The sequence below is a fragment of the Centruroides vittatus genome, unplaced genomic scaffold (assembly GCF_030686945.1).
Source record: "Centruroides vittatus isolate TY-2023 unplaced genomic scaffold, ASM3068694v2 scaffold_1209, whole genome shotgun sequence".
In the NCBI taxonomy this organism is placed as follows: Eukaryota; Metazoa; Arthropoda; class Arachnida; order Scorpiones; family Buthidae; genus Centruroides; species Centruroides vittatus.
In genome coordinates, this window is record NW_027122673.1 from 369,325 (window position 1) to 394,966 (window position 25,642).

The 25,642-nt window shown below is 32.1% G+C and overlaps 1 protein-coding gene across 4 annotated transcripts in view; it reads left to right on the forward strand.

The window, feature by feature from the left end:
- Nucleotides 1-25,642, forward strand: part of LOC136986829 (DIS3-like exonuclease 2) — a 40,391-nt gene that overhangs the window by 2,468 nt on the left and 12,281 nt on the right. The window contains exons 1-7 of one of the 4 annotated variants that reach the window (XM_067284442.1): nt 3,290-3,876; nt 4,137-4,252; nt 6,645-6,718; nt 7,948-8,010; nt 8,122-8,175; nt 16,551-16,652; nt 16,727-17,926. In XM_067284442.1, the coding sequence (XP_067140543.1) occupies nt 3,344-3,876; nt 4,137-4,252; nt 6,645-6,718; nt 7,948-8,010; nt 8,122-8,175; nt 16,551-16,652; nt 16,727-17,926 (2,142 nt within the window). In that variant the 5' untranslated portion in view covers nt 3,290-3,343. Of the gene's footprint in view, nt 1-3,289; nt 3,877-4,136; nt 4,253-6,644; nt 6,719-7,947; nt 8,011-8,121; nt 8,176-16,550; nt 16,653-16,726; nt 17,927-25,642 lie in introns of those variants that run through there. The other 3 variants (XM_067284443.1, XM_067284444.1, XM_067284445.1) reach the window with 3 other exon arrangements.

Below are 25,642 nucleotides of genomic sequence, written 5' to 3' on the forward strand. Positions count from 1 at the left end.
TAAGTTAGATTATGTTGCACAATTAGATGCAATCAAAAGTTGTATCTTTAACCAAAAATGTGTTATAAATTTAATGCAGACTGAAAACAAAAGATGAATTTATTTGTAAATAAATTTGAATGCTCCAACAGATCAAATAGAATTATTTAATTATTTCTGATGCCCAAAAAAATGGTAGATCTCCTGTATGATTGCCACTTTTAGAGCATTTATAAGGTGGGATAGGGATAGGGAAGAACTTGATTACATCTCAAGTATAGCCAGACAACATGGAATTATTTGATATTGATTTATTTTTAAAAAATCAAATGAAATTTAACTTTTATTGTAACTTTTTATGTTAAAAATGATGCGTGTCTATACAAATAACAAGATTCTTCTATTTATTCAAACTTACTTTAGCATTTATTAGTAACTCAAATAAGTGCAATTATTTAGTTTAACCAATGCTAATAGATGTTCTAAATCTACAATATTAATTGCGATATAGCAGTTTTAAAAAGCGAGATGTTCAAATGAAATCTAGAATATTTGGCTAGCGTTATTTTGTCGAATATCTCTTCTGATGTATTTCAGAAATTTATTTCATATAGAATATTTAATAAATTAAAAATTTGGCACATCTCTGTTGACAAAAAATTAAATGTAACGTTTGGCAGTCTTACAGACCGAGCAACGAGAAAACTGGTCATCGTCTTTTGATTCACTGTTTGGGAAACGTGCCGTCTAAATTTTAACGGACGCGAAGAGATCTTAATTTTAATTAAACCGATAAAATATATTTATTTGTTTTAGTACATTACCTAATGTTCGAGAGCAATCATCTCTCCAGATTTGTTGAATATTTGAATATATATTATAATTTGTAATATTATGTATCTAAATGTTGAAGTCGGGGGAAAAATGAAATTGAATCAAATAAAAGTTTCGATAAATTAATTCAAAACTTAATTTATTGGGTGAAATATTGAAAATTGTTATGATTATAGAAATGAAATTTACAACGGTACTCAATAATCAATAAAATTGATTTGAAGGAAGGATCAATAATGTTCATCTGTTAAGTGATGAATAAAGAAATGTGAAGCTACAATACTGTTACTTATGATTGTTGTTCAGATATTTATATAAAGTGATTCTCAAAATGAACTCCGACAAATTCGTCAAAGCATAATTAGAAGGTATGCATTTGTTTTAGGATCTTTGCGTTTGCTTCTACCGTTCAAGATTATGGCCAGTCGATTGCTTCGTATTTCGAAGTTGTCAAAAGTAAATGCTATGCTGTAGTTTACGTCATATAAATTTTGGATATGTTATGAAGAACGTAGATGATAGCTGCTTTAGTATACGGTGAAAATACTCGGCTCTTTCGAATAATCATCCAGTAAGCAAATGGAACCACATTAACATGCAGGCATGCTCGGCCATATTTGTTGCCTTTACTAAGATTCCACATCTGTAAAATGCTTCTAAAGAAAGTTTGGGTAAGGTCTTTAAAAGTGCTTAAAATGGTCTTACGTTTAAATATAAGAGAGAAACAATCATAGACAAACTATATCTGTCTTATAGAATACAAGAGCAGTTCATTCAATCTCAAAATTCAGTTTTTATTATAGTTTTCGAACTCAAATTTTTGATTTTACGCATACTGTTAGGAGGTTGATATTATAGACGTATCAATTATATCGGCCGATTATCATTCGAATCTTGATAATTAACAAAATTTAACTTTAATAGCATTAATTGACCAAGTAATCAACTTATTGCTTGATAATGTTGAATATTAAATGTCAAATCTGTTTGTTTGAAAAATTATCAAATTTTTATCTTTTAATATTAAAAATTACAAAAAAAAAATTAATATTCGATAGCTTTGTTATTTAATAAATACTTATATAAATAAGAATACATGCAACTACATTAATACAGATTTTGATGAATATTAGATGTAGAATTTTAATAATAATGTTGTCTTGTTTAATTTAATCTGTGTTTTCTTGCTGGTGGTTAGTTATATAATCCACATTTCATTCTTAAAGGAAAGACGGGATAGTTTGTGAAGTTCGTATTTAATTGTCGGAGAAATCTTTTGAGTTATATCGAATTGTAACGAGAGACTTATAAGCCCTTACTCTTATAGTATTTTGTGGAGTAGTAATTAACGAAACTCCCGTAAAAAAGTCGCTCGGGTTTTCTCGTTTAAAAAAGAATTGTTATATAAAATTAATCCTGAATTATTTATTCTGTTAATTTTATGCTAATGGATTTTTTAAAGTGAGAGAATATAGTGTTTGCATTTTAGTATAAAATCTTTCCGTTGATGGAACTGTGCTCACAATATGTTTTTTAATTATATAAATTATAACAAAATGCTTCTTTGATTATAACGTATATGTGTATATATAATTATCTTGAGTTTATATGCTTATAAATCATTATTTTTTAATGTAAAATGCTATTTATGTTGCATATGCTTTTATGAAATTGATGGAGTTTTTAATAAATTATCAGTTATTGAAGAGAAACAAAATTTATTATTTATATCTGATATTTTTAATTATACTTGCATGATTCTTTGGGAATTTAAATATGTTAAAACAGGAAAAATCATTTTCGGCAGAAGAAATTCAAATTTTTGTTGATAAATTTTCTTGTAATTAATTAATAATATTATTATTACTATTATTATATACTAAGTTTAATTAAATGTAAACATTTATTTCATATTATTATATTATGTATTGTTTATTGTCTGAAATAGTAGATTGTAGTTATGCAGAATTACATTTAATGTTACATTATATTATATACAATTATGTAATGTTAAATTGGAATTATTTTTGACTATAACTTGTTTATAAGTAATTTATCCGAAAAAATATTACATTATTTTAATGCTGTTTCATTTTTTTTTCCTTTTGTATTATATTGAATGCAATCTTTGGCTGCCTTCCAAGCCAGACAAGAACACGGTTAATTCTCTTGATAAATTTTTTTGTTATTGGCTTAATTAAATTGCGCAAAGAATCCTAATTGAAATCTGTTTAAGATTTAAATTACCTTTTTAGTATATTTATATAATTTTTTTTTGTTAAATGAAAGCCATTTTTATGAATAATTATCCTTTGCATCTGTTCTTTTTTTTATTTTTTGATTTAAAATTCTAAATGGAATTCTGTTTTGGCGCAAGTTTTAATTTTATTATCCTTTTTTCCGTGCAAATTTTTATACTGTTCGATGCGACAGGGCCGAGAATTTTTAAATTTCAATTTCTGTAATTATATTACAGATTTTTGTCCATGTTATAAACAGAATAAATATTGCCTAATGGTGGGGGAAAAAGATGGCTGGAATTTTTCAAAGTAACGAAGGAAAGATATGTACCGTGTTGTCCGATAACCAGGTCGACGGCATAAACAATGGCTTAAGAGACATCTCTGTCTCGTGCGGCAGCAAACAGAAGAAACCTGGAGGGATTTCGAAAAAGAAACAGGCGGCAACTAAATCTCCAAACATTATCAAGAATAAAGGAAAAGAAATAAAGAGGCCTTTGTCTCAAACTTCTTGTAGATCTCCAAGATACGAATCGGTATTTCAGAAGCCGAATGCGGCATATAGTTCCTCTACGAGAAAAACCGTCAATCGTCTGTCGTCCAGCGATCCGTCTGGTGATGCAATTCTAAGAAAAAGTATTAGCGGCGAACAGCTAAAAGGCTTTAGATATTCGGGTTCTAGTTCGCCCTCGCAGTCGTCCGACATTACCAAATACAATATTTTTAGAGGACGGGGAAGACGAGGCTCTGATTCCTGTCCAGAAAAGGGTTATATTCTGCCTTACGGTTTAAGAGTGCAACATGCGGCTCATAAATGTATGTGGTAAGTATGAAGATACATATTTGAATGTGCCGACTTTTCTTTTTGTATGTATAAAAGTGGTGAAGAATGTGCGAGGACTTTTTAATTTGCACGCATGTTTATTGTTATCATTACTAGTATTGTCGTCAATGTTTATACTTAGGTGTTTTTTATTTCTTATTGCATGATTTTTTGAGAGAGATATTTTTATTTAATTATTGTGAAATAAAAATATTACATACTTGCTCGTAAATATTTATGAAAATTTGTTCTTAATACAGGTCTGGTTCCGAAAGTGGCTCAGCTACATCGCCTGCTGGAAGTGGAAGCCAACCAAGTGGTGAAGCTGTAGGTGTAATAAAAAATTCGTACATTCTACCGGAATCCAAGAAGAAAGGTATCGTATAAATTACACTAATAAGTACACAAATAGAGTACATTTGTATTTTTTACAACTGTTAAGCTCTATTAAATAAAAGTTGAGTAAAGCATATTTGGTCTTTCAAAACGAATGCTATCATTTTAAATTACTGTAACGATGAGAATTATTATCTAAGTTTTGCCTACCATCTGCATACAAACGTTTTGTTGTCTACTGCCTCTAAGAAGTGCCATAAACAAAAATGGCAATTTTGCAACAGAGAAGGCATGTTTGTTCTGCACTCCACAAAGTCAGAATTGCTTGTCATTGTTCAACACGGGTATAATCTGTGGGAGTCATAGAATTGTGGCTGCTGTGAGGAGTGAAGATGGGAATACCATAGTGAGCCTAAGAAGAATTTGAGTATTGTTCGGATGAATAATGTGTGATATGAAGTGCATGCATTGAGAAATTGTAATGGGAATCTTTGTCAGTTTTCTAACGTTTTAATGTACATTATAATGTTATTGGATAATAATCAACATAATTACATAATTTAAAATGATAGAACTCTTTTCAGAAGACCCTTTAGAGAAAAACTATTCCTTTACAAAATACTTTGTTAGTCATTAGAGAAGTCTGCATTTGATTATGACAACAAAAACACAATTTTTAAACTTAAATTATTATTATAGCTTTTAATATTTATTATAATTATAATTATAAGATTGAATGCCATGTTTCCAAAAAACTTTTTGTAAAATAAATTTTTGAAATAATACAGATGGTTCACCTTGAAACTCTTTACAGAGAAAGCTCTAAAATATGTAATCATTAGATCCACAAATTTTATAGATTTTAATTAATTATTTGTTAACTTAGAAGTAAATCAATAAATTAAATGTTATATACGATAAATAAATAAGTTATATAAATTTTTATTTTAAAATAAGACAAAAATTAAATTCTATAAACATCCTTTATTTTAGAAAAACACAGAACATTATCATTTATATAAAAATTTTTGGTAGAATGCAGATATATTTACAATACAGATAAAAGTTTCGGACAAGTTCGTTTTATGTCTTTTTAAACAACCTCGGGTTGGCCGAGTGGAGTTTTCGGGTTTTCTTTGCATGTTAGATGTGTGAAGAAAACCCAAAAAATGGGCAAGTTTCTCATATAAAGTCCCCTTCGGATGCATTCACCTTGGCAGATTATCCTCGTATTATGTTGTCTTATTCCTTATATCCCATTCTTATTAAACAATTCTTGTAAAATTTTGTAGAAAATAATTATCTAGATGTATTCCAAAAGTTTCTGATCTCCCTGCTTATTGAATTTTTTTTACTTTAAGAGTCGAAAGTTTTTAACAATCGAATATGGTTCCTTTTGGGAACGTCTTAGACCTGCTTGTATGTGTATATATAAATGACTTAATAAATGCAATTATCTATATGAGATAAGATAGCAATGTGTTCTCATAATTTCAATACATTTATATATATTTTAATCTCTTATTTTATGGATTTAGTTATTAGGATTTTATAGGTAATTTAATTTATACAGATTTTTAATTATCTCTAAAATTTTATTATTTTGCAAATAACTTTTACGGTTGGTTTAAGATATAATGAATTATTTATTCGTCTTTTTACCTTTACCGTCTGTATATTTTTATTTGATTAATTTTATAATAAAATCTAAGTTTAATATTAAATGTTTGAATTTTTTACAATATCACCTTAGGCTACATCCTACATGGCAGTGACCATGGGCAGAAAGAATCTTTGTATGCACGTCCAGCTCGCGAGTGACCTCTGTCCAGAGTGGACGCATGTTGTTATGAAATGGCGGCAAGACGTCTTCGTCGAATGCTTGCCACAAAAAACAGTTTTCTACACTGTATTACCGAAAACTCTTACAGGCGAAAGATACACCGTATTTATAAGAAATGTCATCAGTTCAGTGAATTTTACCATTTGTATTGTGAAGTAAAAGACATCAAACTTGCTCGGTAGCTGATTCTCGCATACACGTATAGAAGCATCATCTGGTAACCACATTGCTGCATGCTAAATGTGATTACTCTGGACATATGTGTTCACTTTATCAGTTTGTCCACTCCAGTCAGTAGTGCATTCAAGTCTGTGTTCACTGGATTCTGCTGTGTAGGATTTACCCTAAAATATTAATTTTTCAGTTTTGGCAGTTTATTTCTTAATTTTAATATAAATAATCCTCACTTATACATACATAAATCATCTATTTATGAACCAAAGTCAAATACAGTTAATTTTTACTTACATTTATTTCTCTACAAATGCCATTAGATTATTAATGAAACATAAATAATAAAATATGCTACTTTCAAAATGTATTTATATGCATACATATATATAAAACAGTTCTGTATTAAAATTTATAGTTTATTACTCAGGAACAGAAGGTCAGAGTCGTATTGCAGCTCAGAAAAAACAGAAAAGTACCAAGGATTTTAAGGTAATAAAATTATATTTGATTTTTATTGTCTTCCTACAAAAATATTAAAGATTAAGTTTAATATAATAATATATACAGGTAGCCCTTGGTTTACGCTACAGTTCCGTTCCTACAAAAGCCGGCGCAAATCGAATCGGCGTAAAATGAACCCATGTTTACAGTGAGGTATAGGGGTTAGGTTCTACATAAATGAAAAACAAGCAAACAATTTTGTTTATAAATACAATATAATACAAAATACATATATTATAAAGTTTAATTTTTAAAAATGTATTTTATGATAAAATAAAGTGAAATGTTTTTATTAAAAAAATCTTAAGAAAAACAAATGATATTTCAAAGTTTCGAATCTCTTACATTTTTTGGAAAAAAGTATGAGTATCCATCTTTAATTGTTTAGATTTTTGTTTTCTTTCATTAAGAATTTCAGAATATGGTCAAATGGATGCGATTATGCTCTTTTTTACATTTGCTCTTCGCTCCCAATCATTGGCACAAAGTTCATCTGTCAAACTTTCCATAGTTGAAATGATACACTAACCCGACATAGAGCTACAGACAAGCAGAGACGCCGATTGGTCGACCGCCAGCCGTGGTAGCGCATATATAAGGTTGGTCGGTTTGGGCGGGAAAATTGAAGTTTGTTTCGTCTCACTAACGATGGTTTGTGATCACCGGAAGGGCTACTGCGTCGTAAGGTGTTTTCCTGAACGAACTGATATGGGATACGAACTATTCACATTCATTGTATTTCAGTTCAAAAATTTTCTCCCGAACAGAGTTAGATACATGACTGGCATGACTTCATTGTTAACAGGAAAAGTATGACATATAGGGCAAGACACTACTAAATGTTTAAGATGTTACTAGTGCTTTGTGATGACAAATTGCAGCCTGGCATTGTGATGACGTCACAATAAATAATTGCTTGTTAAACACGGAACATGTTTAATAACATTGTTAATGTTATGTTAACATGACATTGAGGTTTATTATATCCGTTTTCACAAGTCGTTATCCTCTCCTAAATTAATTTTTTCATGTATAAATTGTCTTCGGTAACTAAAGATTCGAGTAATATTTTTCTTTTTAAAATTAATATAAAAATGGCATTTAGTGATTGCTGCTTCATTCTATTTTTTAATAATCTTCAGGCATTTAGCCATATTTTATAAGAGGAAGAGCTTTTAAATATTTAATAATGTATGCATTTTCAAATTATTTTCTAGTTTGATGCCTATATGCCATTATGCGAAGTCCAACAAGGTTTGAAAAAAGGTGAATTAATTGAGGTAAGATATATATTTACATCTTTATATAAACTACAAAACATTTTTTTCTAGAAAATACACATTTCTAGGTTATAAATGCATGCCATATAATTATTTTTTTCTATTTTGTAGGGTGTCTTAAGAATAAATCCAAGGAATTACGAAGATGCATACATAAGTGCGCCGGTAATCCTCGGTAGCTTTCTATTCGTGATTTATTCCTTCCCTAAATAGTATTCTATCTGCCAGATGGAATGATGAACCGAAGCTCAAATATACACTTTTTTAAGTTTGTCAATGTGGTAGAGTTTTATTTTTATTTTAGTTGAGCTAGAACCGTTATTTAATTTTTTTTTTTTTTCTTTTTGTTTGATGTTAGTTAGAAACCTTTTGCTGCTACTTACTAATGGTATCGATATAAATTTTTGAAAAATTTTTTTTCCTTTATTATTATACTTAATAAATTTGCAACATTATTTTTTGAAATTTTCAATTTTAAACGTATGCATTGAAGCGTCCGTTCTTGGGGAATAAATACAATAAATAACAGGAAACCTTTTTACAGTTTCGGAAATATTTTATCGAATTACATTTCGCGATTTGAATTCTTAGATAGACAAACTTATCTGTGATTTATTACTCCGGTTGCCGACCTATTAAGATCTAATGCTACGAGATATTCAAACTAAAATATAAATAAATATCGAAGTATTAAACGAAACTTTCATTCACATATCTTTGATTATGTTTACATTAAGTAATGATCTGTAAACTCATAAAATTTGAAATTTGATTGCCGTTTCTGGATGAAATTTTCTTACAGTAATTAATACATTTGCATTATACTAACAATTCTATCAGAAGTTTTTATTTTCTCTTCACGATGACCCACTAAATCTCTTGCACTTTACTTTATCGTAGTAAATTATGTTTTTTTATTTGCTCGAAGGTTTAAATTATATTGAAAAATTATATATTGGAATTACTTGCATATCGATTATTGGAAAATTGTTCGACGGAAATATTAGAAGTCGATATTCACATTTTGTGCAAGTTTATAAATGGCATTTTTTTAAAAAAATTTGTATTATAATAACAGTAGAAGTATAATGAATTTAATAGACTTTATAGCTCTTATATTATATTATGTTATAATAACTTTGCGTTAGTAAATGTTTTAATTCTATATATTTTTCTGTCGAAAATAGAATAAACATTCACTAGTTCTGTAAAACAATAATCTTTGCTGTTGCTTAAAGCAAAAGTAATAAATTTTATACCACATATTCTGAAAGTAATGAATTTAATTCCAAAGTAAGCTTGCTTAGAAGAAAATTTCCTCTTGCTGATATTCAAAATACTTTGCTTCTTAGGAAATACATTGATCTTAGTAATCCATTCATTTAAAAAATATTGATTTGCAAATATTTTTGGTATATTGTAAATAATAATGATAATTCTGTTGACTTTACTTGTGAATTAGGTCTGTGTTTTCTATTGATTGCTTTGTATTTTGGTTTTTATATGGTAGCGAAACTAGTATTTTCATAAGTAATTGTATTACCTAAACAAAGATTATAGTTCATAATAATTTTTTATTGTAAAAGGTAAAGAAATCATTACTTAAATTTTCTCTTTTGTTTGTCGTAATTGCTATACGACATACAAAAGAGAAAATTTAATTAAGTAATGATTGAACATATTTTGCAAAAACTTTTAAGGAACTTAAAGTACAGTGTAGCATTTTAATTTGTGTATTAACATTATGTTTACTCTTAGTAGTATCATTAATAGTTATTAGGAAGTTTGAAGTTGAAGGCTTTCTTTGGCACTCTTTCAGTTTTTAGATTTTAATTCTTCTTTGGAATGGCCATCATTAAAAGATGACATGTGAACAGAATAAAGCAGCTATATCACACATTTTCAGTACTAATTTTCTGGAGATAAATAGAGGTTTTTTAGTAATTTTCTTTAGGTTGTAATCTATGATGATTGTAAGTAAACTGTGCTGAAATAATGGAAGTTGGTAGCAAATGGTAAAGATTAAGATCAAGATCAGAGTTTGAAACTGTACAGCACAATATATCCCAGCAGTAGACATAATCTTATGTAAAGCGTAAATATTCAGAAATTTATTATTATTATTATTATTATTAGGTCTTCATTTAGAAAATTAATTGGGCTGCAATTTGAAAAAATTTAGATCTATAAATTCCCATTGTCATCCATCAATCCTTCCTTAATCTCAAGAATGGTGTTAGATAGATGAAAGTTGAGATCAGATATGGAAAGCTTAGGGACAGGAGGCTTCAATATACAAACTTCCAGTTTGGACCAGAAGTTGCATGATTTGAATTAAAAATTTTTTCCAGAATGGAGTTACACTGGTGTGCAAAACTTCAGCGATTTTTTTCTTTCCGTAACTCTGCAAGAAATCACCTGGGAGGCATGAAATTCAGAATATAGACACAGTATTTTGTACTTAAAGGATGAAGAAAGTGCACAAAAATGAATAGAATTCATACAGTATGGAATCAAAGTAGCCTTCTTATTGTAGTCTTGCACTGACTGCACACATTTTGCGTCCCCTCTCTCGCCTGTGATGTCACCTTCCTGCATACGAATCACTTTTCTACTGAATCGAGTGTTCGTCGTACTGATCTCAACAAGTCCATTTCTACAGTTTTATAGCTGTTTAAATTAAATTAATTAAAAATACGATTAGAAATTGCAGCTTTTGCATTGTAAAGATGTCACAGTAATTTATGATCTTGATGATTGTGTATTATTAGAAGTAATGATTTAAGATATTTCATAATAGTGAGATTTATTGGGGAGATTTGAAATGAAGCTGAGGCATAAATCCTTAGATTTGTACTATTATAATGAACAATAATTTATTCTAAAATTATATAAAATTGATTAAGTGTAGAAGTGTACTAAATAGTTGGAATTACATAGTAAATATTGAAACTTGTCATTGAAACACCGTATAAATCATAACCTTGAAATCTATTTAAAAAAATCAACTTTTTAAGTAACTACATCATCGTATACGTTGAATTTTTTGTCTCAAAAGAGTCAATTATCCTTAATGAAAAGGTTTTTTAAATGTATCTGTAGAAGTTGTACTATATTACACTTAGGGGTATTCGGTATAGGGGTATGGACGAGTTCTTCTCTTTGTTAACACACACAAAACATCAGCTGATAGAGTTCATTACAAAAGATGGAAAAGTAATTTTGGAAGGAATAATGATAATGTCTCAATTTAAATATTAGAAAATAATTTGCAAGTAAAAGCAGATAATAAATTACTTCTTTTCATTTTCTGTTAATGTTTTAGATATTCAAATAATTCAGTGTTTTAATTGAAATTTAAATATAACTACATTTTAAATCACATCAATAGAAATTACACTATAACTTTTAAAATTTTATACTGCATACAGATAATTTTATTTTCCGAAATGCCATTTTAAGAACGGTAAATTTGTCGTACGTCGAAGTCTAAGTGTAATCCCGTCCGTCCTATTTAGTCGTTTAATTATTTACGGACGTTCGCGACTACTAAATTAAATACGTAGCTTAGATTACATTTGGCTTTTCTGTATTTCAATACTTATAAATAAATTTCATCATTAATTTGAAATTTAACCAATTTATCTTACAGTTTAATATCAGAAAATAAACACTTTTGGATAAAAAGTTGTCTCTCGCACATTACGATGACTACGTAATATTTTAGTTCGTAATATAGCATAGCTACCATCTTATTGTAGTGTACAATGAGGATGTATTTAGGTTTTGAAATATATAATTGCAGTTTAAAAATGATTTTTCTGACTTTAGACATTTACGGTACAGTTAAAGTACTAGCTTATTGTTCCGAAAATTATTTCCAAGCGTCCCGAAACACGAGAAATGTACATTTTAATATCAAATATTGAAATGTTAATTGGTAAAATCTGAATTTCAAATACACGACAATCATTAGAATATTTTAGTAATTATTTTATAGTTTTTTAAATTTGTTAACTGTTTGATTCATCATTTTAAATTTATGAATATGAATAATCGTGTTGGATTACTTCTAAGTTTCAGTTGCTAACTTTCTTAGTTTGGAAGAAATTTCTGTAGCTTACATTGTATAATCGGAGATTAAAAAAATTTGAGAGAATTCACATTGTATGTTCGTTACAGATATATAATTATGTAGTTTATACTTTTCAGTGGAATTATAGGGAATTCATAAAGTATTACAAGTACGGAATGATTGAATGAGAGCAGAACTTGCGAGAAATAGCACGAGGAGTTTGGCATTGCCAAGTTCAAGTTTCAGCATTGTTAAACTGCTCACTGGTTATACTTTCGTTTGATCGTCCACTGTGTAGATGAGGTATGTCCAGAAAGTAAAAACTGGTCGGATGTAAAAAAACTTCTTTAAGAACTTTTAAAAATAAGTTTATTACAAAATGATGTCACATATATTATATGTATTATATAATATAATATCATTGACGTACGTATCATATATATTATATTGTATAGTCACGACATGAATTTAGACACGCTTTTAGTTTCGTTATTACTTTGCCATAGCTCACCACAGATCAGAGGCAATGCTCACATGGCGTATTTGTCTCGATTGTGCCCGAGACACCGGCTGCCCGAAAATCTAAGTAGATGAGAAAACAAATGATAATCACTAAGGGTCAGAACTGTAGAGAAGATGAGAAATTTTTGAGTACTCTCAGTGTAGTTTCACCCTTGTCCCTAGTGATTATCATGTATTTCTTCACTCAAAGGGGAGATTGCCTTCACCCCTTGTAGGCAGATTGCCAAAGTGTTGTGTTTCTGTACCTTAACAACACAAACATCTACGACAAAGGAACACAAAACCTGGTGTCACAATAGGACAAGTGTCTAAATTCATTTCGTAACTATATAGAATAGTAGTATAATATACGTAATATCATTCTGTAATAAACTTATCTTACAAAGTTCTTTTTATATCCGACAGTTCTTGCTTTACGTGCCTCGTGTACGTACGTATGTGCTTTTATTGTAACTTTCAACTAAATTATATTAATTAAAATCAATGTTTAAATAAATAAGTATGCATAAAGTTCATTACTTATCAATAATTTGGCAATGGGTTTCTAAACAATAAATGGATGCTACGGTAAATATAAAAACTGTTTGTTGGTATTACAAGATACAGATAATTAATTCGTTAGGAAACAATAATTTTTATAAATAACACCATTAAATGCTTTTGCTCCGAAAAATTTTTTTTATTTAATTTTGTTTTGTTATTTTCTTATATAATTTTTTTTTTTCTTTTGAAAAATAATAAACTAACCATTGAATCTTTTATAATCTTTGAGCTATTTCATCTAACCATCTGTATTAACGTGAAATACATTCCTTAATGTGTAGTAAAACTATTAAATATTAACAATTTAAAAATAATTTTATTTCTGAAAGAAACAAATGCATGTGAAAAATGTTTGGATGAAAGTTTACTTGTCAAATGATCTATTGTATTTTAAAATTTTAGTTAATGACATTTGAAAAATATCTAAAAAGTCAATTTTACACTATTGTAACACACTTAGCTTTTGTAATAAGAGGTTCGAGAACATTTTTTATGAGGGTTGGTCAGAAGTGATTGAGACTAACCTGCGTACCGAGGCTGCCAATGACGGCAGGCGTGAAATTACGCCATAGGCTGCTCCACGTGCTCTCTCCTAGGTCTGTGTCCTGTTTCCGGCACTCTGGCACTGGTAGCTGGCAAATGGCAGCAGAAAACCTTTCCTCGGAGTATGTCGATTAGACGTGTGGGCGACAGTCTGTAGCTCGTCGCTTGTAGAATTATTTTGTCCACGGAGTTTTTCCTTGCTTAAATTTGCCGTAGAGAGTAATCGGACAGGAACAAGTCGGGAGGATATGCACGATGGGTAGAATGGTTAGATGGTGATGGGTAGAGATTTTGGATGTGCTACTGTGTGGTTGCCTTTTATGTGATCTGATATTTTTGTGGAAAAGCAGGATGTGGTGGACCTGTTTTCTTCTTTATCTTGGCTGTATTTGGCAACAAAGGAGTGCATTAGCGTGACAATGATATTTACACATTCAAGAGCTGACAGAGTTCTGTCCAGTTTGCAGGCATTCTGGACCGATTCTTTTGTTTTTGTTCTCAGACAAATTCGAGATCACTCTTACCGTAACTATGCAATTCATTACTGTTATGACACACCACAATAAATCTCTCTTGAATGTTGACAACAGCTGTACTGTCTTTCCTCGGGAATCATCCCATTCACCTTTGCCAGTCACTTTCCGTTGTTTCACATGTATTATTGACATATTCCTATTCCCATAATACCCATGCATCCACTACCTTTTACCATCCTGTCATCATTAGGGTAACTAAGTTCAATGAATTAAAACAGTGATTCTCGACCACTCTGCTGCTGTATTTTAGTGTGCTGTGAGATTTTTGAAGTGTGCCGCCACCGAGAATATCTATACATAAGTGACGTCAGACAAGTAGTTTAATCGGTTCTACCTTCCTAGAGCGCATTTTGAAATTGTAACCGGTGTTACCGGTAACTGCAGGTAGTTACCAAGACATTTAGAAAATGTGACCTAAGTAACCAACTGCATTTAAAAATCACCGTTATGACATCACCGGCTGTACTGAGGTACTTACTGAAGTAACCATGTGTGCCGTCAAGTTTTTAAATTATTGAAAGTGTACCATGACGAAAAAAGGTCGAGAATCACTGAATTAAAATGTCAAATTTTAACATCTCAACCGCATTCACTCGGGAAATGTCCACAGAGTCTCACTCGGTACCGACTGATCCTCGTATTTAAATAAGTAAATTCTCCATTCATTTTAGTAGTTTTATATAATAATTAATAAATGCCTGACTATTTAGTCTAATACTAAAAATAAACCACTTAAATTGGCAGATTTATTTTTAAGAAAAACTGACATTTTCGTGTTCGGAAGCAAAGTTCTAAACTACGAATGCTATATTCCAGAACTCGTAACATTTCAAAACAAACACTCGGCAGTTTGTTAAATGCCACGTGTTTTGGAATGTAACATTTTTAGTTTAGAAATCTGTTTTTGACCTAAAGGTAATTGATAAAGATGGTAAAAAATCTTGGCTCTTTAAATAAAAAATGTTGGTTTAAGTAGGCAGTGCTTGAACTTTTCAATTTTCAAACTGAATTGTGCATAAGTTGTAGGTAATAGACCACAAGTATTCTGTACATTTCATGTATACAAAAAAGTAGGCCTATTTCTGTCATAAGCAACATGTCGAATATATTTGCGGGTCAGATTGGCTCGGAGGGCCACAGTTTGATCACCACCAGTTTAAATGGTTTATTTTTAGTATTGTTCTATAATCTATGTTTTGTTTATGGCTAGGTAGTCTAAAATTTTCATTTGTACAAAATAAATATTTTTCGTTTTTGGTAACATACAGTACAGAATCTTTACCTAGAGCCACTCAAGACAGACTCTAGAATATTTATGGAGTTTCAATACAGGCGACCTGCAATGTGCTTCGTAATCCATTAAATTTATAACCTTTACCCTGTGTACACTAACCCGGACTTTTCTTCGCTAAAGCTCATTAAGGCACCTGGCCGAGATTTGCCAAACGTGCCATACGACTCTGTCGTAACCAATAAAATTGCCCGTGGAGGTGGACGAGTGGCCTCGAATAAAATGTCGACTCTGCCGTGGAGACCATTGGGTTACCAAGGTCTTTAAAAGGACTAAAAGTGAAAATATTTATAATTTATTCTAATTTAGTGAGTATTTTTTATATATATATGGCTATTTTTAATACAAACAAGTTATAGAAAGTACACTAAAAATTGTCCGATATACAGATTAGTTGTGTTGAAATCAATCATTGGAAGAAGATAAGGATGATTACAGTCTTGATTTGTCAGATACTTATCCAAAAAGTGTGTATAAATCTGACAAATGCATTAGACCTATTGAATGCTTACATACGTTTGCAACGTTTAGTTCAGATGTACAATTCACACTTTGACTATTAATTTTATGATTATGAAATTTATTTTCTCATCAGATTATTCTTGATTATGGCAACGAAAATAATGCGAAGCGTCTTTTCCGGCAAAGCAAATGTACTTTTAGAGCTCCGAAGAGATGAGAATTTATGATTATTTACTTCGTTTTCATCTATTTATTCTCTTTGAACTATAATCTCTCTCTCTCTCTTGCTTAGAGTAAATGTCTGCAAATAGTTTTCAAGATTATATTTTGAGTATTATAACAATTTTTATGAAATGTTTCAAAGTCAGTTTGGATCGAATGGCCATTTTTCTCCCATTTAAAGTCTTCGGTGTTGCAAATAATAGTTGTTACATTACGAACACCAAAGAATTGTTTTAACTGTAATTTAATAATGTATTTATGTAGTGATTAAACCTTAGTTTGTTGTTTAAATTATATGAAAATCTGTGCATTAATACATTAAATTTTATTTTAATTTATCTTTCAGGACGGTCAGATGGACATTTACATTGGAGGCATACTTGATAGAAATCGTGCATTAAACGGGGATGTAGTTGTTGTCCAGCTGAAACTTCCTAAAGATTGGAAAGTGAGTAATGTTTAAGATTGAAATTTAGTTTCCGGTTTACAAAATCTTATTTTCTGTTCCACTTATCATTTTAGATACTTCGGGAAGATCTTGGGGACTATCAGAAACAACAGAGTTGTAAAATAATAAATTTTAATCGTAATAAATCTAATAATAGGCAGAACAAAAGTCCTTTTAAAGATAGAAGTAAAAAATTTTCGAATACACTTTTTAATCCGAGCGATAAGTTAAATAACAAATTAGATGACAGAGAGAACTTTAGGAAGAAGAAAAAACATATACGCAAAAATACTAAAAAAAATAAGTACTCTCTTGAAACTGAAAACGTTCCCAAAAGTAATTCCGATGACTACATCCCTTATCTGAAAGAAGATTTTTCTTCTACCTCAGTAAACAATCCTGTATATAAAACTCAGTGTGAAGAAATTAAGAGCAACTGCAGACTGCACAATGAATCAAACATCGATAGTAAAAATGACGAAATGGATCAACCCTGGATGAGTCCTACGAGCGACAATTTATTTTTAATTCCCGACGACATTCAGAACTATGAATGTAGCGAACTTGAGATACCTTATACCGCGGATAGAGTAACCGACGAGGACATCGGTACGATCAATAACGGAAGCATGGCAGTCGCACCGGAGGAACTTAGTGGCGACGAATTTTCTCAGTCGGTCAGTGGAGACAGTACATGCAGCTTTCATCTGGATCGGGTACAGGAAGATTCTAGGTTTATGGAATGTTTACAAAACGAAGTAAATAACAATGAAGAGAATTTTATCGCTCAAGCGGGAATTGTTTTGAATGTCGAAGACAGTTTAGAAAGGGAAAATGATTTTAATGCTTTTAATTGTAACACTGAGGCATATATACAGACAGGAGCTTCCACAGACCCAACAAACTGTAATGAAATTCAACAAGATATTTGTAGTTTCGATCATAGTAATAGTTCAAATTCTTTAGGAACAGTTTTTAATAATCACGTGCCTAATGATGAAACTGTTAGTGAAAAATGTAGAACGAACTCTTTTGTTAATGACAACACAGATTCTGAAATTACAAATAATAAACAAGAACAAAATATTATTTCTTTGGTTGAAGTTAAAAATCAGGAATCTAATAATTGTAATAAGCAGAAAAAGAAGAAAAAGCGACGAAACAAAAATAAAACGGATATTTCGGAAGAAAACGGATCGGATCTTCGTCATTTAAGTGTCACCGAACTTTTAAAGCATCCTGACGGATCAAGATTTATTCAAAAAACAGCAAAAGTAAGCCTGTGTTTCTTTAGAATTATTTATATCTTCTATATAAATAAAAATGTAATGTGCGTTTGTTCAAAATCTTAAATCTCTGAAAGTTCTTCACCGACTGCTTTGAAATTTTGACACAATGTTGCATTCGAATATGCGCATGTTTTTATGTACTTACTATATAGACGTCACGCCTGTGACAGGTAAAAACACGCTTTTTTGAAAAACAGTGCCATCTGTTAGACATAAAAGCAACACACGCTATACTAAATATTTTATGATTCCATTTCAGTGTTTCCGATTGCATTGCTAAACTAAATTTTCATAGATTTCAATTTATTTTCATTTTGATTTAATTATTTCGTGTGACATTGCATTGGAATTGAGCTGTGTCATTTACCATAGCGTTCATTTCGTGAGTATAGTTCATTTTTTTTTCTTTTTTAACTGTTTTTCATTTTGTTTTTTAACTGTTTCTCTTATTTTTCACTGCAATTGGTGGTGGAATTGAGCTGTGTGGATTGATCTGCATTTGAATTGAAATATTTCATTACTATTTTTTCTTTGTTTTTTATTTCGTGTTTTTCCTTTTAATGATTTTCAATTTTATATGTTTTTGTTATAACTTTCTTCTTTTTCAGTGCAATCAATTTGCTTTAGTTCATCCAAATAGTGTCTCACAGAAAATCAAACTTAGGTTGTCATACTCGTGGAGCAGAATCAGTGCGATGAATAATTGCAAATCAAACTGAGGAAGAACAGGCATCAGCGAACGAGCGAAACAGACAAAGAATGGCTAAAATACGTATCGAAGAAGCAGCAGAGCGACATGCAGCCAGACTTGAGAATGCACAGTTGTGAGCACAGCAATTGCGTTCTGCAGCTTCAGATCTGCTTTGTTCTCAACAGAATGAATGTGACAGGCTGAGAGTGGCTGAAAGACATCAACAAGAAACAGCAGATCAGTGTCAAACATGCCTTGCATTCCAGTACATCCCAGCTGATGATTATAGTTTGAGCCGGCATGTTCTCATTGGCACTATGACTGAAGTGTGTCCTTACTGCAAGGCTCTGAAATTTAATGGAAAAACGAAAGGAATGTGTTATGCTGCCGGAAAAATTAAACTGCCTAAACTTGGAGAACTGCCAAAGCCATTAAAAACTTTGCTTGCTGGATATGCCGCCAAATCAAAGCATTTCCTATCTAACATCAGGAAATACAACTCATGCTTCCAAATGACATCATTTGACACAGAAATTGTAACAGCTCAATTCATGCCAACTTTCAAAGTGAAAGGACAAATTTATCATAAAGCCAGCTCCCTGCTTCCGTTCCCACATGGTCAACATAAATTCCTACAAATGTATTTCATCGATGATGGCAATGATGAATTGAATGCACGCTGTGGAATTTCTACCGGCATAAAAAGGTCCATCGTTTCCCAACTGCAAGAGCTTTTTCACGAAAAAAACAATTTAGTGCATTTGTTCAAAACAGCAATTGACATGATGGCATCTGATAGTCACAAGATTGTTATTCATGCTGATAAAACACCTGCTGGACAACATGTGCGAAGATTTGATGCTCCAACTATAGATGAAGTGGCAATTGTTATCGTCGGAGATCAATTCCAGCCTAGAGATATTGTTTTTCATCGGAGAAACGATAAATTGACAAAAGTTGCAGAAACTCATCGATGCTACGATGCCCTGCAATATCCAATCAAGTTTTGGGATGGTGCCGATGGATTGCAAATCAAACTGAGGAAGAACTGGCATCAGCAAATGAGCGTAACAGACAAAGAATGGCTAAAATACGTGTCGAGGAAGTAGCAGAGTGACATGCAGCCAGATTTGAGGATGCACAGTTGCAAGCACAGCAATTGCGTTCTGCAGCTTCAGATCTGCTTCGTTATAGTCTTGGTGCCGATGGATATCGATCCATCGGCACCAACCCAAAAATTGTCCTTCAATGTTAGGATGATGAATCCAGTCAGTGGCAAAGAAACAAATATGAAATGCAGCGCAATGAACTATTATTCATACCAATTAATGATTCGAGAGTATGAAAACAATCACATTTTGAAATGCTGTCAATTGTTTCACCAATACATCATAGATATGTATGCAAAAATTGAAACAGAACATTTGATATTCATTCATTTGAATCAGACCAAGCTTTGCTCTGAAAAATACATTCATTTGCAAGATACAGTTATAAATGACGGTAATACAACTAACGTTGGAAGACTTAACGATTTTGCCATCTTTCATATACGGGCGGTCCATGTCATATGCACGAGTACGCTCAAGATGGAATTGTGTATGTTCGTCACTACGGCCATCCAGACCTATTCATTACATTCACATGCAATCCAGCTTGGGACGATATACAACAGCTCTTACTTCCTGGGCACGTACTGTGATGTCATGCCAGTGGATAGGCATGACATCACAGTACGTGTTTTCAGGCGGAAGCTGAAATCGCTGATGGATTTCATGGTAAAACATGAAGTGTTTGGGTCTGTGCACTGCTGGATGTACTCAGTGGAATGGCAAAAGAGAGAATTGCCACACGAACATAATATGGCTATATACTAATTTGGCTCTACTAATGAAATCGACGATGTAATATGCGCTGAAATACCCAATGCCAACGCCGATAAGGATTTGCATGAAGTTTTGATGAAAAATATAATACATGGACCTTGTGGTACACTGAATCCAAATTCCCATGCATGATAGACGGAAAATGCTCTAAGCAATATCCTCGAGCATTAGTATACAACACAGTTACAGGAAACAATGATATCCTTTATACAGAAGATCAGTAGAAGATGGTGGTAAATTAGCAACCATACAAATGCGAAATGGTGATGTCGAAGTAGCTAACCGTTGGGTTGTTCCATATTCGTCTTTTCTATCAAAAACATACAAAGCGCACATAAATGTGGAATACTGTAACTTCGTTAAATCAATCAAATACATTTGTAAGTACGTGAATAAAGGCAGTGACATGGCAGTTTTTGGCATGCAACCAGAAAGAAGTGATAGGAATGTAGTTATACATATCGATGAAATCGCACAGTATCAGGCTGGAAGATACATAAGCAGCAATAAAGCTGTATGGTGAATTCTTTCATTTTCCAGTACATGAACAAAATCCAGGTATTGTTCACTTAGCAGTACATCTAGAAAATGGACAACGCGTTTGTTTCACAGCTGCAAATGTGCAACAAATAGCCCTGAATCCACCAGCTACGTTAACTGCTTTCTTCACATTATGTCAAAATGACACGTTTGCGAAAACACTGCTGTATTTGGAGGTGCCTATGTATTACACATGGAATGCGAGTAGAAAATTATTTGAGTAATGCAAACGAGGACAGTGAGTCAACAGACAACCTGGCATATTGAAAGAAAGTACAATAGGCAGACTGTACACTGTGCATCCCAATCAAGATGAATGCTTCTTTCTTTGCATGCTGTTGGTAAATGTGCCCAGTCCAATGTCTTTCCAGCAATTGAGAATTGTCAACAGCGTTACACATGCCACTTTCCGCAGTGCGTGTCAAGCTTTAAATTTATTTGAGAACAACCGACACTGAGATGTATGCATTAATGACGCGTGCAACATGTCACATCCAAATCAAATTTGTGCATTGTTTGCAATTATATTGACCGCTTGCTCTCCTTCGTTTCCAACAGAGTTATGGGAGAAATATAAATCGCACATGGCTGAAGATATTTTCCATCGAATATGCAAGGGAAACTCAAATGTGAACATGGATTTCACAGCAGAAATCTACAACAAAGTGGTGATGGCATTCCCAATTGATTGAGAACTTTGTTCACGATTTTTAAGCACAAATCTTTAATCTTGATAGTGATTGAAGAAGATTTGTGCTTAAAAATCATGAACAAAGTTTTCAATCAATTGGGAATGCCATCACCAAATCAATCTGCTGCTGCTTCCTTCGATGTAGAATTGTCTCATGAACGAAATTACAACACGGGTGATCTTTTGTTGTATGTGCAATCAAATATTCCTAATCTAACGCTTCAGCAAAAAGGCATTTACAATCATATAATGCAAACTGTCAATAACGAGATTGGAGAAATCTTTTTCTTAGATGCACCAGGAGGAACTGGTAAAACATTCCTAATTACATTGATTCTGGCAGCAATTTGATCCCAAAATAACATAGCCTTAGCTCTTGCATCGTCCAGAATAGCTGCGACATTGCTACCAGGTGGAAGAACTGCTCATTCTGCTTTGAAATTGCCATTGAACATGCAATTCATTGAAACTCCCACGTGCAACACTTCCAAAGCATCCAGCATGGGAAAAGTATAGCAGAAATGCAAACTTATTGTTTGAGATGAATGCACAATGGCACACAAAAATTTGATTGAGGCTTTTGGTAAATCATTGCAAGATTTGCATGGAAACATCAGACCATTTGGGAACGCATTAATGTTGCTTGCAGGAGATTTCAGGCAAATATTACCTGTAATTCCTTGATCCACGCCAGCAGACGAAATAAATGCTTGCCTGAAATACTCTACTTTGTGGCGACACATAAAAACGTTAAAATGAACTACAAATATGCGCGTCCAGCTGCAAAACGATCGATCAGCTGAGATATTCTCACATCAATTGCTGGAAATTGGGAATGGAAAGGAGCTGGTTGATCTGAGCTCAGGACGAATTTCATTGCCTCATAACTGCTGCAATTTAGTGACGTCAAAAGAAGAATTGGTTGAAAAAGTATTTCCCAATATTCAAAACAATTATAAGAATCACGATTGGCTGAGTGAACGAGCAATTCTTGTGGCCAAGAACAAAGACATCTACGAACTTAACAATATTATTCAGTCTAACATTCAAAGCGAGGCAGTCACATACAAGTCTGTCAACACTGCTGTGGAAGCAGATGAAGCGGTTAATTATCCAACAGAATTTTTGAATTCGCTCAATCTGCCAGGAATGCCACCACACATACTGCAATTGAAAATCGGCATGCCAATTATCATGTTGCGAAATATCAACCAGCCAAAGCTTTGCAATTGCACGTGGCTTGCAGTAAAAAATTAATAAGCAACGTTGTAGAAGCAACAGTCTTGACAGGACCTTTCAAAGATGAAGATGTCCTCATTCCTCACATTCCTATGATTCCAACTGATACGCCATTTCAATTTAAGAGATTGCAATTCCCAATTCGATTGGCATTTGCAATCACCATCAACAAAGCTCAGGACCAATCTTTAGAATTGTGCGGTTTAGATCTAGACACGGATTGCTTCTCACATGGACAATTATATGTCGTGTGTTCTAGAGTCAGCAAACCAGACAATCTCTATATCTGCACAGACAATGGAACAACAAAAAATATTGTATACCCACAAGCATTGTGAAATTAAACATATTAGAAACGTGCGCTTTCTCTTTTCTTTCTGAGCCACAGCAACACACAGCTAGTTTTTAAATAAATAATACTGGGTCTTCTAAATGAATGCTACCATTTTAAATTATTCTAATTGTGTTAACATACACATAAACATTGGAAATTTGTCCAAGTTTCGCATTTGCTAATTACAATTTTTCAATTCATGCACCTCCTGTAACATGGCACACATTCAGCCAATATTCAAATTCTTCCTTTGCTCACTATGATATATCTGTTGTCACTCCTCCCACAGCATCCACAACTCTACAGCTTCAGCAGATTATTTGTGTTGCACAATGACTACTCCAACTTTGAAAACTGCAGAACACAAAACACTGTTGTGTATTGCAAATTTTTATTTACGACACTTCCTAGCGGTGGTAGACGACAAGACGCTTGAATGCAGACAGGAGACGAAACCCTGATGGGTACTCTAGATCTAATTGGTATATGTTGCATAACATACACAAATCAATAGAGTAAAATGTATGTAATGTAACTGCAGTAATTTAAATCGGTAGCATTTGTTTTGGAAGACTGTATTTATCGTGTAATAACATTTTTTTAATTAAGTTTTTACAGATGACACAGACTGTTTAATGACTTTACAGAAACTTCTTTTTTTCTAATTAGAAATGTTTTTAACAATCTAAATTTGCTGCAGATTTTAGAATTTTTTTTTAATCTATATATGCAGGGGGGTGCAAAATTAGGTATACAGTTGTTGTTATGGAAAAAACGCACTGAGGAAAATAGGAAGATAAAACATTTATCTTTGTGTACAAATTAAGTCGGAAATAAGGAATACAAACTAGTAAAAGAATATAAACGTAATAATAATGAACACCAAACATTTGTATTTCTCAAATTTTCAACTGTATACCTACTTTTGCACTCCCTGTATATAAATGAGGATGGATGTTTGTTTGATTGTTTGCTATGCATGCCTAAGCCATTTGACCAATTCTTATGAAACTTGGCAGTTACGTTCAAATACTTCTAACTTAGATAACATTCTGCAGCTTAATAGAAAGTGCAGTTGGGCAACTAGTCTGTGCCACTGCTTCTTTTGTTTTAGCATGGTGTAGAATAGATTTTTTGCAGTTTCCATCTCTTGATCATCAATAGGGTGTTTCCCACGCCAAATATTGTATTCTAAATTGAAGAAAAACACTGAGATCGGTGTTATACTTAGTATGTCCTTTTTCCGCAAGCACTTTTGATGCACTTGTGGACGTCGTCATGAGGCAAAACGAAACTTAGTGAAAAAATTGAACAGAAAATAATCTGACTAAGAACAGAAAAGAATCCGACAAATTTATTAAGCGTTCTGTTCTTTGTCGGATTATTTTCTGTTCAATTTTTTCACTAAGTTTTGTTTTAGCCTCATGACAACATCCATAAGTGCGTTGAAAGTGCTTGCAGAAAAGGGCATACTAAGTATAACGCCGATCTCGGTGTTTTTCTTCAATTTAAAATACAATATTTGGCGTGGGAAACACCCTATTGATCATCAAGAGATGGAAACTGCGAAAAATCTATTCTACACCATGCTAAAACATTAGATAACATTGTACATCTCACCCCAAAATATCAAATGGATTTTTATATATCAATTAATTTCTGTCCACATTGATTTGCTGACTTTACGTGTGGTACCATCTATTGGTAAAACTTATCGTGATATCAAAACAAAACAAAACCAACTTGTTTCTTGAGTAGGAAACTTGGACAAACTGTCAGTTGCTTTTGCTTGTTAATTCTTGTTGTCGAGTGGTAAATGCAATTTATGCAGCAGGTAATTAAAATGGGAGACAGTTGTTGCTTTTAGATATGCATACAAATGTGATAAGATTGTTTCTTAGCAGCCGCATCTCGATTCCAATCGGGCATATTGTTGCATAGGTACCACTCAAGTATCGTGTTTACGTGACCATCTCGATGACGACGATAACCTTGTGGATTTTAGATTTTGAACAGTTTATATTTCCAAATTAGTTTTGGATCAATTTACAAATGATATTTGTATAGGAGCCGTCCATTAATTACTTATACAGTTTAAGGAGGGGGTCATTTCTTCCGTGTTGGAGCCCACGAACTATCGTGTGCCTAATTAAAGAAGGGAAGAAACAGGATAAAAGTGGCCCATAAAATGTACAAATGCTCATGAAAAAATTAATTATTGGTCAGTTTATTATGTAATATGAATATTTTAATGAATTTTATTTTTTACTTTATATCTGTCTTCTTAAATTTAGTAAAATTAAAGAATTGAAAAGCATTA